The sequence below is a fragment of the Nicotiana tomentosiformis genome, chromosome 3, assembly GCF_000390325.3.
Source record: "Nicotiana tomentosiformis chromosome 3, ASM39032v3, whole genome shotgun sequence".
NCBI classification, from domain to species: Eukaryota; Viridiplantae; Streptophyta; class Magnoliopsida; order Solanales; family Solanaceae; genus Nicotiana; species Nicotiana tomentosiformis.
Genome location: NC_090814.1, coordinates 125,737,063 through 125,753,242, shown reverse-complemented (window position 1 = coordinate 125,753,242; position 16,180 = coordinate 125,737,063). Strand labels below are relative to the sequence as shown.

The 16,180-nt window shown below is 34.3% G+C and overlaps 2 protein-coding genes across 2 annotated transcripts; both read left to right on the top strand.

Moving 5' to 3' along the window:
• The first annotated feature begins 2,145 nt into the window (after positions 1-2,145).
• On the top strand, positions 2,146-4,600 carry LOC104109882 (cytochrome P450 78A5-like). The gene is made up of 2 exons (XM_033659619.2): positions 2,146-3,090; positions 3,635-4,600. Exons 1-2 carry the CDS (start codon positions 2,146-2,148, stop codon positions 4,235-4,237), a joined length of 1,548 nt encoding a protein of 515 aa, XP_033515510.1. The 3' UTR covers positions 4,238-4,600.
• Positions 4,601-14,953: 10,353 nt separating this feature from the next.
• Positions 14,954-15,538, top strand: LOC117279970 (uncharacterized). Its single transcript, XM_033659620.1, has one exon. The coding sequence runs from the start codon at positions 14,954-14,956 to the stop codon at positions 15,536-15,538; it is 585 nt and encodes a 194-aa protein (XP_033515511.1).
• Positions 15,539-16,180: the final 642 nt, after the last annotated feature.

Below are 16,180 nucleotides of genomic sequence, written 5' to 3'. Positions count from 1 at the left end.
AAATATTATACAAATAAAATTAACATTTAGTAACTTTTTTGTTCGCTGTTTAATGCCGTTAAAATTGTACAAGAGTATATCTTTTTTTTTCCCATGTTATCACGATTTTCAACAAATTTAAAGCAAGGTGAATTTTCTTATTGGTTATGGTTTTATAAGTCTCGCGTGACCGGAATAGATATTCTCTAATTTGTCATACATAATTTTATTGATTTTAATACGTTCGAATTTGAGGAAGATAAGAAAATAGGGGATAGTTTATAATCCTCTAAATACCAAATTGCTTCTCCATTCCTCTCACAACCACGTGAACGATTGATCGTTGTATTCATTAATGTAACCCCCAAAAAGAGAAAAGATAATTGAGAACATCCACAAGAAAAATAGAGCATCTTTAGATTTAAACTGCTAATGTATATCATTTGCATGAAATCAATGCCTCTATAAAGATAAACATAAATCGAGAACAGTAAACAAAAAGGTTGGGAACTTTTAATTTATATTCTTAATAATATCAAAATACATGCTACTCATTTTTAACGACAGGTCACAAGAAGCACACCAAAAATAATTAATGTAACCATCCAAAAAAAAGAGAGAACAATTTAAGCTAAGTAACACAGCCCGTGACAATTTGTTTGCTCCAAGAAAAGCATTCAAGAACTGGTTTGTAAAACTAGTTCAAATATGCAGCACACATGCAGATATTCAAAGATGAATTTTGTAATATGAGCTAGTAATACTTTAAGTTGCCTAACCATTTTCAGAAACTATGAACAAGGCCAATTACCACTGTCGAGGGTCTGCCTCTCTTTAATTTAGTATCAAGTCAATAGAAATAGTTGAGTAAAGTCATTTACCTTCATTTGTTTTCTTGCTTTTGCCTTTTCAAGTTTTTATATGTTAGTAGTTTGGAGTCTAAATGACAAGAAAATAAAAAAGAAAAAACTCGCCCCACCTGCATGATAGTAACTTATTCGTTTTTTCTTTTTTCTTTTTGCGTTCATTCGTTTTGCCTTATACTATATCTGGCTGTATATTGTCCTCTTAAAATGTTATGTGCTTCAATAGAAATATACCACCAAAGAAATTTTATTAAAAATTTAAAGTGGAGGAATTTTGTTTGTCTCTAGAGGGGCCTTCCTAATACAAAAATCGATACCCTTGTATTCTCTGGAATGATAGAGAGGTCCCCAAGAGAGAAATTTAATGGCATCAATAGAAATTTAATAGCAACGTAATCGACATTTCACTTGGCTGAAGTATATTAACAAAAATATTTGTTACCAATAAAATTATGTTTTGAAAAAAAAACAGTAAGTATATTACTTTCGAGGAGGGGTGTGAGTATAATTAATTTTCATGTTTATGGGAGTAACTGTTGTGTCCAATTAAATCATCACTGACCGTTCATACCTAGAGTTAATCATTCATCGCAACCTAAAAGCCAAATTTGCCCCTAGATGATGCACTTTACTTGGGTAAAAAGAAAGACTACTTCAATTTTCTCAATTAATTAAAACATTTTAAGTATTCTTATTAAAGAGGAAGCCAAAGGGTTGACAGTTTTCGGGAAATGTTATGAACGAGGAACAAACGGATTTAAATTTCTCTTAGGAACAAAAGAATTAGAATTTATTTTATTAGGATATATAATTATGTTCTTAGTAGTGGCGGAACCAGTATTTTTATTAAGGAGAGTCAAAATATAAAAAAATAAACTTACCAAAAATCAATGATTATCATTATATAGTATATATACATATTTTAAAAAAAATTATCGAGCTAAACAATATAATTTTTCGAGGAAATATGGATGTTTAAGAGGGAACCTTAAGAAAAAGAAGTTATTACTAATCATTCTCTCTATATATAATTTATTAATTTTCCTTTATAGTAATATAGTAGGATTTATAAAAAAAGAATATTAATTAATTTTCTTGTAACTCCTCTATTTAACCGTTGTCTCACGCTCTTGGTCTTCTCCACACCTCCACTGCCACCTTCTCCACTCCTCTCCTCTCCTCTCTCTCTCTCTCTCTCTCTCTCTCTCTCTCTCTCTCTCTCTATCTGAACCGGTAACACATCATAACTACTCGCCACCTGCAATAACAAAAGAAACAACGCAATCTTTGAAGATCAGAAATGTACTCCGAATACTCTCTGCTCTTCTTTCCTTCCACAGCTGTCCTCAACTATGAGCTTCTTCTCTTCTTTGTTCTCTTTCTTGCTGTCTTTGCCTTCTGGCTTAGGCCTGGTGGACTTGCGTGGGCTTTTTCTAAGGCCCGTGTCTCCATTCCTGGACCTTCCGGTTTACCTGTTCTTGGGCTTCTCTTAACTTTCACTGGTTCTCTAACCCACAGACTACTAGCCAAGCTCGCTGATAATCTAAAGGCTGAATCTTTGATGGCTTTTTCAGTTGGGGTTACTCGTTTTATAATTTCTAGTAAGCCAGAGACTGCGAAGGAGATACTCAACAGCTCAGCTTTTGCTGACAGGCCAGTGAAAGAGTCTGCTTACGAGCTTCTGTTTCATAGGGCGATGGGTTTTGCGCCTTATGGAGATTACTGGAGGAACCTGAGAAGAATTTCAGCCACCCATTTGTTCAGTCCTAAAAGAATAACGTGTTTCGGTGAGTTTAGGAGAGATATAGGTACAAAGATGGTGACTAAAATTGCCAGTTTAATGGAGATAAATGGACATGTTGAAGTGAAGAGGGTTTTGCATTTTGGGTCACTGAACAATGTGATGAGGACTGTTTTTGGGAAGTGTTACGATTTTAATGGTCAAGATGGGCGGGAGTTGGAGTATTTGGTGAGTGAAGGATATGAGTTGCTGGGAATATTTAACTGGAGTGACCACTTTCCTGTGTTGGGGTGGCTAGATTTGCAAGGGGTCAGAAGAAGGTGCAAAGAGCTTGTGGCGCGAGTGAATACTTTTGTAGGAAAGATCATAGAGGAACACAGGATTAGGAGGGCTGAGAATGCTGGAAAAGTTGCTGATGAAGGTTTGAGTGACTTTGTTGACGTCTTGCTTGATCTGGAGCAGGAAAATAGCCTCAATGATTCGGACATGATTGCTGTTCTTTGGGTAATTTTTCTTTTACCTGTGACCTAATTCTACCTATGATAATTTCATTGTTTAATAAACTTTTGTTTTGTATATATTCTATATTTGTAGTATGTGGTTATATGATTTTCTCTACTTCTAGTATTGCATTTTTACATGATTGTTAATGCTCATTCGGGATAAGACGTTTAGTAGTGTGTAAAAGAACGTGTCAAACTAGTTGTTAATGTTCGGTTTTTATATGTGCTTATCTTTTTGGATGTTTTGTGCGTGTGTTTGTTTTTCTGTTTTGCAGTATCTCGCATTGCTTTCTTCCGTTGTACCTGATTCTCCTGCATATATGCTCAAATATAACTGTTAAATTGTCACTTTCTTGTATTCTTAAGATGAAGAATCTGAATAATTTTAGCTTTAGCTTTGCATGATAGGGACAGTGCTGTTATTACTGTTGCAACATTTTGTTCTTAATGATTTGTATCAGCACAGTATACAATATCCTTGTTTATTCGAATTGTGCTGTTATTATGTATAAAGTTTGTAGAATTAACACATATTGCTTCAACAGGAAATGATCTTTAGGGGGACCGATACTGTGGCTATCCTGCTTGAGTGGATTCTTGCCAGGATGGTACTACATCCAGATATTCAAGCCAAAGCTCAACGTGAAATTGACGCCGTTGTTGGAACTGATAGGGGTGTATGTGATTCTGATTTGCCTAATCTGCCATATGTTCAAGCAATAGTGAAAGAGACTTTGAGAGTGCATCCGCCGGGTCCATTACTTTCCTGGGCACGGCTTGCAATTCATGACACTCACGTTGGTCAGCACTTCATCCCGGCTGGAACTACGGCCATGGTCAATATGTGGGCTATTACTCATGACGAAAAGATTTGGTCACAACCCAAAGAATTTATGCCAGAAAGGTTCTTGGAAGAAGAAATAGCTATTATGGGTTCTGATCTTAGGCTTGCACCGTTTGGGTCTGGGCGGAGGGTGTGCCCTGGCAAGGCAATGGGACTTGCTACTGTTCAGCTTTGGTTGGCTCAGTTGCTTCAAGAATTCAAATGGGTTGCTTCTGATAATGGTGTGGATTTGTCCGAGTGCTTGAAGTTGTCAATGGAAATGACTTGCCCTTTGGTTTGCAAGGCTGTTTCTAGGGTTCGTTGAAAGTATTTTTGGTTGATTCGTATGTTTTGGGATATTATAATTAGCCTGTTAGTCTTCCTTGATCTCAGCCTGGTTTTTGGATCTTTTGACGAGGAGACCAGACTTGTTTATAATTATGCTAATAGCAGCAGTATTTTTATATGTTGGTCTTTAATTAGGGGAAGATAGGCGAACCAGTGGTACCGTTCACTTGCAAGGATTTTGGGAATTTGTTGTTGTTGGCTTTGGTGTGGTCTATTAGACTTTCAGCATGCATTGTAATATGTTTCTATAGATGGTCTATTAGACTTTCTACATGCATTGTACACAGCTTCCATTCTACATATATCCAAAGCAATATAAGTCCTTCTATGTTTCATTATATTTCTATAAATGTCTATTTGCTCTTTATTCCGAAAATGAACTTGGTAATATGTGTTGAAGACAAGTTTTATTTGTGCAACTTTGATCTAGTATTACTTGTGAACACAATGAGTAAGTTATTGTTTTATATCCTTTTTTGTGTAAACTTTTCCATATTTGTGTAAACAGTAGCATGCAAATGTAAATGGCCTTTATCATAGGGGGGCATTTGCTTATTCCATGTTAGGCTATCTTTCCCCCTTTATTTGTCCTGTCAACACTTGTAAAATTGGGGATCTTCTTGTGATCCATGCCTTGTCTTGATTTATATTTAGGAGATGGGGAGAAAACTATTCACGGTGTTTCGTATTATGACTATTAATAATAAAAGAGCAAAGCTAATTAATTATTAGACAACCGTTTCAAGTAACTGAAGAATACTAATGGTATTGCCTACTTGAATTGTGCATAATTATCAGGGATAATAAGGTTCTGATAATCGTCTCTTTCCGGAATAAGGAAAACCTTTCAATTTCTCAGTACCATGTGGATTGGTGGTCAGTACTAGCAGTAATTGGTATAGTAGACAACATATTAGGGTGTGGATGCTGGAGTAGAAAAAGAAGTTAAGAGAATCCAAGAAACAAACCACAAGACCAAGGAGGCAAGGACTCTTTTAATTTAATTGACTATTCGTAATACATGAATTATTTTATTGAGTAAATATAATTACATGCATGTAGATCGTTTTGTACTGAATCATAATAAAATAATTGTTATGATAGAATTGTGATATCCAAAGTTAAGAATAATATATTAGCACTATTAATTAGTATGCAGGCACAATGTTAATTTAAAATGAAACATTTTATGATATTTAATGACATTCTTAATTAATTATGTAAAACAAGAGACATCGCTACTTAAAAGGTAATTTTGTCATTTAGGTGATCTTAACCAAGTTTATTAGTAGTACTTGTATTTTGTTGATAAAGCAGAACAAAGACTTGTATATAATTTCACAGTCTATATTCTATGGTGTCATGCAGGTAATTTAGTGTTTTATGCAGAGAACCGATCATTGTTATCCGAAATGCAAATTTTTTTAAATGATAGAAAGCAAACGAATCTAAAAGTTTGTGGTTTATATCCGCGTGAAATTTGCAGCTACTATAAAATACGTCAATTTTCAAAAGGAAGTTAAAAGGATAAAAGTAGCATTAAAATCTATTTATTTATCTTTCTGGAGCATTAGCCCAGACAAAGACTAAAGAGTGTATACAAAGAATAATTTGGAAAACCTGGGATGTATTTAAAATTAATTAAGAGTATTATACCCTAATCCATGTTGATGAAACAAGATCCTCATACGAGTGCATAAGTTATTAATAAATAAAATTAAAGCTTTATACTCTCCTAATTGGTCATAAACTTATAGTTGTGCTAAATTATCTTGTCCTCCTTGTCCCTTTTATCAGCTTTATTCTTGCCTTTGCTTTATTTTGTGCTCTATTAATTCTTGGCTAGAAAGCATAGCCTTTTGAATGGAAAAGAAAACTACTTAGATTCTCTTGCTCTATTGCTAAAGGGAATGTTGATTTTATTGTGGGAGTTTTGTGTTTATCAGATAATAACAATAACAAACAACAAAATGTGGTAGAAGCAAACAAATGATTGAGGAATAAGAACCCAAACGCACAAACAATGATATGGTACACCTCTTTTGAAGGTGTCCAAATCTTACCAGCTATAATCGTAGAATAATTTCCTTTGTTTATAATTAATTATACCCATAATAAAGCTTTTCTCCTTTTGCCCACCTGTAAAAGAAAGATGCATTCAGGATTTGGATATTCAATATTCACTGTTTTTCCCCCATCCAAATCAGTGCAACTTGCTTTAGCCTCTTCTCTTTTGCTGATTCTCAGCCAAGCCATTTTCATCTTCTATTTACTTACTATTCTTTTGCTCCTCTCACCTCCTCCATGAACTAACAGACTCTAGCTGTTGCAAAATTAGCCTAATTTGTCCAAGTTCAAAAGATTATGACTCCGTTTTTAAACTTGATCCAATCGATTGAACTCGAAATGATTCACTAAACTCTTCGGTCAAAATAGTATAACCAAATGAGTCAAAACGCAAGCCGAACTCAAACATATAAAAAACAAATTAGGATTGGGAACTATGAAAATTTTGAAGGACTTTAGCTAATAATTTAAAAGAAAGGAACATTAGATCAAAAGCAAAATAAAGGAGGAGACGTGTTGTATCATGTTGGAGGGGTTATTTGATCTATCGTGATTCAAGTAAACTTTGGGCGAGTTGAGTCATATGATCCATTTATTAATTTGGCCAAGTTTGATCCAACACTAACTTGTCAAGTCCTTTTTTTTTTTTTTTTTTTGTGATTTAGTTATTTGGTATCCGAAATTTAATGAACCAACTAATCCAATCTCTCGTACAGTCCATTAGGCTAGAAATACTCCATATATCAGGATTTTTTTATTCGTATGATTCAAATCAAGATAGAGTGAAGGAATCTCATCCACCATCCACAAGTGTAGAGGCGAATGTACTGTTATAGGTACGGGTTCAATTGAACTCATAACTTTCGATATGGAATCTAAATATATGTATAAAAATTTACTAGAATTACAATAAATAGTAGAATTAAATTCATAACTTTAAGATTATAATGAGTTCAAGCTAAAATACTAAAAATTGAACCCATAAAATATAAATCCTCTGCAAGAGTGTTACTTGTGTTTCACATGGAGGACATGAAAAACCAAATGGTATATCCGTACAGATTTTACCCAAAACCTCTTTATCCAAGGACGTGTATGGTTAGGATTATATATCAAAATTATAATCTTTCGATAAAAAGATATAGGAGAAAACTTTAGAAAGAAATAAACATAATATAAGGAAAGAGGGCATCTCTTATTATTCCATATATTGATATGATGATGTAGGAACTACTGCAAAGCGAAGGGAATATATCATAAGTGGACAAGGGAAGAGAAAGTATTCCTTTGACCACCAATGGTTTTTTTCTTCATATTTTTTTTGTCTCTCCCAACTTCTCTTCCAAGTTTTCTCCTTTGATTTTCGAATATTAGCTACGCACATATGGATTCTCTTTGGGATTGTTCTGATTAATTATTTACTTTATTAGATTTGTTAAGGTTCCCTTTGCATTTAATATATCACTGCAGTATTAAAGTTACAACAGGACTAATTAATAACTTATTCCCTAATTCACAGGAATAAGTTCAAATTAAATTAACATTTCTTTTTTAATCCAGTTTAGATAAAAGCTTACTAATGTGTATGGAGTAGTAACATGTACTACTATTTTGTCTATTTGTTGACTGTTTGACAAATACTAGGTGCTTAATCCAGACTACATCCCAAGCTTAATTAAGAGTAAGAATTTTTTTATTGAAGCTATAGTTGGATGCAAAAAAAAAAAAAAAATGCCCAAAGGCGAACTAGAATTTGTTGCTTTTCCTGTGATGCCTTCTCTGGATTATCTGTTTTTAGGTTTAATTTTTATGCACTAACAATTTTTTTTATACTATCAGATCATTTTAAAGGTAAATGTAGGTAATAAACATAATAATGAAATTGGTAACTTTAAAAATAAGGCAAGAAACCTTTAACAATAGATTGAATTGCACAGATATGTTTAAAGAAATTAATTACACCATCAGTGTAAATAACTTTATTGATTTGTTTTGTTTCATTTTGATTTGTACGGGCAGGCGGGGGGGGGGGGGGGGGGTGTACAAGTGTTCGTACAAAAAATCTGGTACTCTTTTATTTTTCAGGAAATAGAATATATAGCATGAATATGGTGTAAATCAAAAGGAAAAGTTATTTCCCTTTCGAATGTAATCTGGAGAATAAATTCTTCATTGTGAAGTTACTATAAATGATAAAAACAAAACTACAGGAAGTGCCAGTGAATATACCATGAAAAAATATCGAGTCCAATTAATATGAAGAGCCATTGCGATGGTGCAAGTAAAAAATTAGTGTTTAGTTAGCTGTATATTGATTCCCTGATGATCATATCAAGCACATTTCTTATCATATATTTGAAGCTGACAGTCACTTAATCGTGGGATGTCCTGAGACACGGAGTTAGGATTTGAAATTTATGTATTCTAAATTTGCTATTAAATTCATAGCTCGTTTTAGTTAATGCGTTCAGATTAAAATATTTATACATATTTAATAAATTTTAATACAAATATAGAGTCTAAGCAAATGCTACTGAATTCGTCTTAACCGTACTTAAAATTGTAGCTCTCTGGGAAGCCCTAGGGCAACAGTATGATGATGCTTAGTCTCATTTTGGACAATAGGACCCCATGATAATTTGGTGCATGTACTACCAATTTATTTAAAAGCTTAACCCCTTATCTCAACAAGTATGATACTATTCATTATTGAATTATCCCCACCCCATATAAACTAAGGCTCATTTAAATATGTGTGTTTGAGTTTAGAATGTTAAGGAAAGAGAGACACTTATTGAGGTCTCGTTGATTATGGATTGTATCTATAATTTCGACAGTGTTTTTATTAGTATAAAAATGGTGTGCGGGTGATTATTACATACACTAGTGCTTAGTGTTTGTACGACATGTTAAAGAAACGATAAACAAGGGGTATCCTTGCTACTTATCTTTCATACAGTTTATGTTTCTGCTAGCGAAAGAACAATTTATAATACAAATTTTGTGCCAAATGGAGGACTATTTGATTTAATACTATATATTTGGCTATCACTATGTGCTGTTCTAAACCAATTTTGACACATCTAAAAGATCCAGCGGAAAACTATAGGACATCTTTATATATTTTTAATTAATTAGCATATATGATTAAACATGACTTTGTGCTCCTGGCTGCTAGTGTGAATGGGGATCCACACAATGAAAGAGAACTCCCCTGAAACTGTCTAATTAGGCCTCTTTCGACTTGCTTTTTTGCCTTTAACAAATGACAGAATCATGGCAAGTAATGATGTGTTTAAGGGCATAAATTAAAGATGGCATGCTTCATCTTAAAGAAACCTCGATAAAGTAACGTTAACGTTTATTATACACGGAAAAATTGCTGTGTGGAAGAAGGAAACATGATCTTGTACCCATGAAAATGACACAAAAGTTGCCTTTTCTGATCCATTATTTAGAGGGTAACTTAATATATGTGTTATTTATTTTAATAATAATAAATTAGAAGTTTATCTTTCTTTAAGATCATCATTTCCTGATGAGCTCCAACCAAGAATTGGCCCAGTAGAGAAAGATAAGAGGACAAAAATATGGGTCAAATAAGTTCTAAAAATAATTAAAGGGGAAGAGAAGAATCATGCAGTTCATGCTTGGGAAATTTGGATATAATGTATAAGGTTATATACAAAAGGTGAAATTACATGCCATTCTCATTCTTTATCTGTTAATTTGGAGCACATTTGCTGTGAATGGTTAAACAAACTGATCCTCAGCTTTTTACGCATGATTTTAGGGCTTATTCATGCCATGCACATAATGTGCTATTCTTGTGCATGGAACCAAAACCAATGTAAGAATTTTTACTGAACTTGTGAGATTTGGCCAACTTTGTATACTTATCAGAAAGAAAAAATAGCTTGAACCTCCACTCCCACGCCCCAAGTCAGCCGTTTCGAAGAGTAAGTTTGCTACTTCTTGTTTCTTTTGGCTTAGGAGCTGTGATTTAAAATCTGAAGAGTTTTACAAGCTAAAATTGTGGTTCGGGGCAGTAAAGAAAATAAAATACAGTGTCAACGTTGAAATAGAACAACGGGTATTCCATAAAGGACGCTGCTAAAGAATCTGTAATGCCATTTTGAATGGCTGAAAATAAGCAAAACTCTTTATATCTACATTCATTATACAACCTCTAATGTTAGATATTTAAAGAGGAAAACTGGGAATTTAACGCCAAGAAGCAATGTGTTACTAAAGTATATTATTAGACATTGAAAATTTGGAAGAAATCAACCATAGTATGTAATCTATCCTTCATCTCCTCTCGTTCCCCCCGGTTGTCAATGTATAGAACGTACTTTCCTGCATTAGGATTCATCATTAAAATGGAAATATCAGAAATTTCTGCAACATCATTGAAATGCATGTCAAAAGAGATGAAAGAACAAGTTGGTGAGACACATTGATTTTAGACGCACAAGTAGCAAATACAATAGGAGGGAACCGGGATATACACATAAAATGGAACCAAGGAAGTGTTGGGCTGACTGTCATTAACTTTTTTGTTTAAACTAAACAATGAAACGCTTCTCATCAATTGAAGATATTCATGAGGTAATTTCAATAATATCTTACCATCAGATTCAAAACTATGAGGGAAATTAAGCAGGAATAAATGTAACAGTTGGTAAAAGTAGTTGTACTGCATAAATGATATAGTAGAAATTATTCACTGCATCACAATTTTGGTTTTCCGGGGTATGGAACCTCTTCCCGTACATCATTTCTTTCTCTATTATCCCTGATAAAGCATAAAGGCCTGAATCAAGATTCAAGAACTTCGAGGTAGAAGTTGACTAATAAACCTCATTGTCGATGTAGATAAAATCATAAAAGCATCTATACATGTTATCATAAGATTAATTAATGGAAACAAAACTATGGTGATAAATGAGAACATAGGAGACTGAATTAGTTCTTGCTAAAGCCTAAGTTGACGATAGTGCAGGCTAGTGAAAAAATCAGAGCATGTCAATATTGCAGGCTCAGTGAAACGTCTTTGAGATTAAGTTGCTGCATCTTTTAGTACCAAAACTATAACAGTGCAAGAATTTGGCAGGTAACGAAGTTCTACACCGGAAAGGCAGGGAAGTGAGACTCTTTCTTTATCATCTTACGGAAGGAATTTGAAACATCCTAGTCAGCGAAAAAGTAAAACATTCTCCATACCATAACATTGACAATTAAAATCTAAAATAACTATCATACCATTGCCAATGCAGACTGCAGTTATTGCATGCCGAGTATAATCCAGGGCTTGTGCAGTAAACTCGAATGTGCAATAGGTTTTGCCATCAATCCTGCACTACAGAATCATCAGACAATGATCATCAAATAGATATACAGACATCACAGGGTTATGTATAAGCTGATATTAAACAGCATAAACATGATAAAAATAGTAAGCATATAGGGAAGTGTCAACGAAGTGAAAAACATTTGGTGAATTACTGGTTCAAGTGAAAAGTTCAGATATTTCCTAGTGACATCTTTGAAGCATGACAACGAAGTGTCATGTACCGACATAAGGAAATAAGTTAACTTTAGATAGCAGTTGCACAAGTAACTTAACTTTACTCCAATGAAACCAATCAAAGCAATTTATCACCTCAAATCCAAGAATAACTAGAAATTGAATCATGGGAATAGTGAATCAATTTAGCCTGTTGATTCAGAAACCGTTTAAAAATCCATAACAAGAAAAGGTCACCCCTTGCTGAAGCACAGGAAAAATGTTGATCACGATTTCTAGTTTATCTTACATGACATACTATGTCAACCGCTAATCCTTAGTAGATATCCTTCAGGATCTCATAAAATAAGTAGCTTTCGTTAGTCATAAACCAATTAGAAGGACAACAGAGAATGAAGAACTTCATGACGTCAAGTGTTAGAGGGCATTGCATGGTTTTCAAATTTCCAGTAAAATGGAAGTTATTTTTCATTTTTTATCATTTGTTGGTGCTTTTCCAAAAAAGAAAAAAAAAAAGAATCACTCTGGTAGAGTAAACCAAAATTCCCTCCTATACCCAATAGAGAGCTATGAGAATATTGGAACATATGATACTGGTCAAAATAGTGCACTAACTCATCTTTGTCACAACATGAACTGCAAAATGTGCCTTTTCAAACAAAGTTCAAGAGAACTTCTGAAAAGAAAGTTCACTGAACTAGAATTAGAATGATGAAATTTCATGACTAGTGGCTCACAGTAAGGAAAAGGATAGAAAGGAAAAAAAGGAGACAGAACTGCAACTTGACTTCTGTGAATCGAGTGTACTGACTTTTTTAATTCTTCCTTTAAGTTCATGGGAAACCGCAACAGGTTCACCCACATTATGACTGTAAGTCTTCCTGTAAGCTAAGAAATGACTTTTGCTTCTTTATTTAAGTTCATGGAAACACATTACTTACACTACTTAATCAACATAGCTGTACAATATGTGGTTTTCCTTCTTGTAAGGCCAAATGCATTTTTAAGCGCACAAATCATCAAACATGTTAACCAATTGATTCGGTCCCGAATGAATATATATATATATATATATATATATATATATAAAGTGGGTTATATGGAAGATGTTAAGGCTCTGAAAGGTTTATTCAACAGTAACACCAATGATAGTTCAGTACGATAAGCACTCAAAGACCAATTACAGATTTTGAGTGCCGGAAGAAATATCAAACCACACACCTCTGATGCGTCAATCAGTTTTGTTTTCTGAGAAAGCAACTGTGATATCCCATAACTTTTAAACAAGGACACAATGGTCATTTAGCAAACTAATTAAGTTAAAAATAAATTAAAAAAAAAGGGAAGTGAGATACAAAAGGGCCGAAGCCCACAGGATGAACTTTAAAATGAGGACACAATGGTCATTTAGCAAACTAACTAAGTTTTAAAAAAAAAGAAAACTTTACAAAGAAGAATGAAGAAAAAGAAAATTTTACTCTTGGTGCTTGTTCGTAATCCTTCTAGCCCAACATTTCTCTAGTTAAAAGGTTCACTTCTTTTTACAATTTTGGTTGAATTGCTTCTTTTGTGTACGCAATCTTATTAGGTTAATTGTTTTTTAAAGATGTAATACCTATGAGAAATATTATGGAAAATTTATATCTTTTTCTGGTTTTGACCAATTCGTTTAGAGTAGAAAAGAATCATATGTAAAGAAAAAGAAAGAAAAAGGGAAGGAAAAAAAAAACAGTGTAGTAGTTTGGTTTATGCACAAATTTGAGATAAATTACAATATTAAGAGTTAGTTTGGTATTTCCATGTGATGGAAAGAAACAAGAACTTAAGGTGTTCTTATAATTACTATTGAACAATCTATTAGACTGTTTTGTCGCACAAGATACAAGGAACAAAATTAAGTTCTAAGTAATAAATTAAGTGAATAAATATCAAATTTGCACTTTCAATTGTTTGAGTTGGACGTCAAGATTCCAAAATACTAGTAAAGAAGTTAGAAAGGTTTAAAAATAGAAAGAAAGAAAAAAGAGAATTATATTTATTTAGAGAATAGATTACGGAGTTGATGGGTAGTAACACTAGACTTATATTGATTTATAGATTTCACACAAATTAGGCGTTTGGATCGATAAGAAGTCAAGCTTTGGCTAGTAGGCATCAAGAGGTGAGTAGTAACCTTACCACAATTTGAATTTCTATAACTAGCATGATTTACATGTGATTTTAACATGAACATATTACCGACTGTTTTGAATTTGTATGTGGGACAAGTCCTTTACTTAATATGATGCCACTATATATATTAGAGATAATTACAATTAATATGAATATTCTCATTGTTACTGAATATGTTTTACCGTTACTTAAGATAAGATTTACCGTTATCGAAACGAAATTACATAATTTGATAAGAACCGAAATGCCCGATATTGTTATAAAATATTTTCTTACGAGTATATACGGATTACAGAGACAAGTATAAATGGGAGTAGACTCTGAAGGATTCCGTAGCTAACGGAGGGTTCATTAGACCTGATGCACCTTGTAATTACCGATTATCGTTATAGCCCTCGCTAGTGGAAAGGTAGAACTAGCATACCGTTATCGATTTTCCTCAAGTAGGGACTACCGTTATATTTTACTTCTTGCGAAGAAGTCCACAGTTATACCGATTACATGATCCATTCACTAAAACCTCCCAAATATGAATATTGATATTATACAATATTTACCGAGCTTATTACATGAATTGTCAATTGAATTACAAGTAGACATTCTTATGATATTTTCTGTTTAATATATATACTAGCATATTTTTTGACTTGTCCCCAATAAAAACAGTTGTGGTTAAGTGTTATTACTCACTGAGGTAGCGACTCATTCCCCGCTAACTTTGGGTTGTGACAAAGTTGGTATCAGAGCTTAGGCTTTAAGTCCTGAGTCATGGAGCAATGTTTAGTAGACTCTGGTTCATGGGTGTGTAGGCGCCCATATTTATGATCTTGAGGCTACTAAGTATTTATGATGTTTTCCCTTCTTTCATTCCTTGATCGTACGTTGAGATAACTTGAGATTGACTTTGGAGTATTTCTTTCGCAGATGGCTAGGACACGCACACCCTCATCTGCTGGATATGGTGCTGGACGTGGTACTACCCGAGGTGGCGGTCAAGTTGGGGTTCATCAAACTAGAAGACAGGTTGCTCCTCAACCTGAAGTTAGGAACATGGGTCAACCCCAAGCTACTATGCCAAATCAAGTGCTAGAACATGGGGTTCAGGACTCTCCATCACCAGTGCCAACTGTTGTACCTATTGTTACCTTACCTGCAAATGCAGTGGCAAGGTTATTGAATGTGTTAGAGGCATTGGTGCCTACTCAGGGTGGAAGTTCAGCTCCTCAGGCTACTTCACAAACACAAGCATTTGCACAGACTCAAACTTTCGGGAATAAGGAAGTATCCCTACAAGAGTTCGTGAAATTGAAATCACCAAAATTTACAGGTTCTGATAATTCAGCAGATCCTCAAAGTTTCTTGGATGGGACACTTAAGGCATTATGTGCTCTAGCATGTTCTAGCAAGAGAGTTGTGGAGCTAGCATCATACAAACTAGAGGATATGGCCAACACATGGTATGAAACTGTATTGCTAGGAAGGCCAGCAGGAGCAGTACCACTGACATAGGACGAGTTCCGTAAGTTGTTCATGGATCATTTCCTTCCAGACAGCCTGAGGCAAAAATATGCTAGAGACTTCGAGAGATTGGTTCAGACTCCATATATGGATGTGTCAACTTATAACACCAAATTTTGTAATCTGGCTAGATATGCTCCTTACTTAGTGCCTACACAAGAAGCTCGAGTTAAGAGGTTTGTTGATGGGTTAGTTGGTTTTCTATACACTGCAGTAGCCCCACAGATGAAGACTTTATCCTACTCTAATGCAGTCGACTTTTCTAGAAAGATTGAAAACAAGGGACGTGATGAGCGTGTAGCCAGTGATTTACGTAAGAAGGCCAAGATATGAGGGTCTTTCAGTGGCGATTTTAGTAAAAATTGAAGAGTAGGAAATCAGGGACAACAACAACAGGGTTATCAGATAGAGACACATTTGTGTTCACAGTCCACATTATAGACATGGTACTAGGGGACCATCATCATATGGACATCGTAATTCTGGGCAGATATATGCCACTACTCCAGTATGCCAGACTTGTGGTAGATCACATTTGAGACAATGTCATGTTCTAACTGGAGAGTGCTTTCGGTGTGGCCAGTAGGGACATCACTTGAGGGACTGCCCTCAGCCTCCAAGGAATTTCAACTA

Coding starts and splice junctions, on each gene's coding strand:
- LOC104109882 (XM_033659619.2), top strand. CDS start 2,146: ATGTACTCCGAATACTCTCTGCTCTTCTTTCCTTCCACAGCTGTCCTC. Junction 3,091..3,634: donor ACATGATTGCTGTTCTTTGG/GTAATTTTTCTT, acceptor TTGCTTCAACAG/GAAATGATCTTTAGGGGGAC.
- LOC117279970 (XM_033659620.1), top strand. CDS start 14,954: ATGGCTAGGACACGCACACCCTCATCTGCTGGATATGGTGCTGGACGT.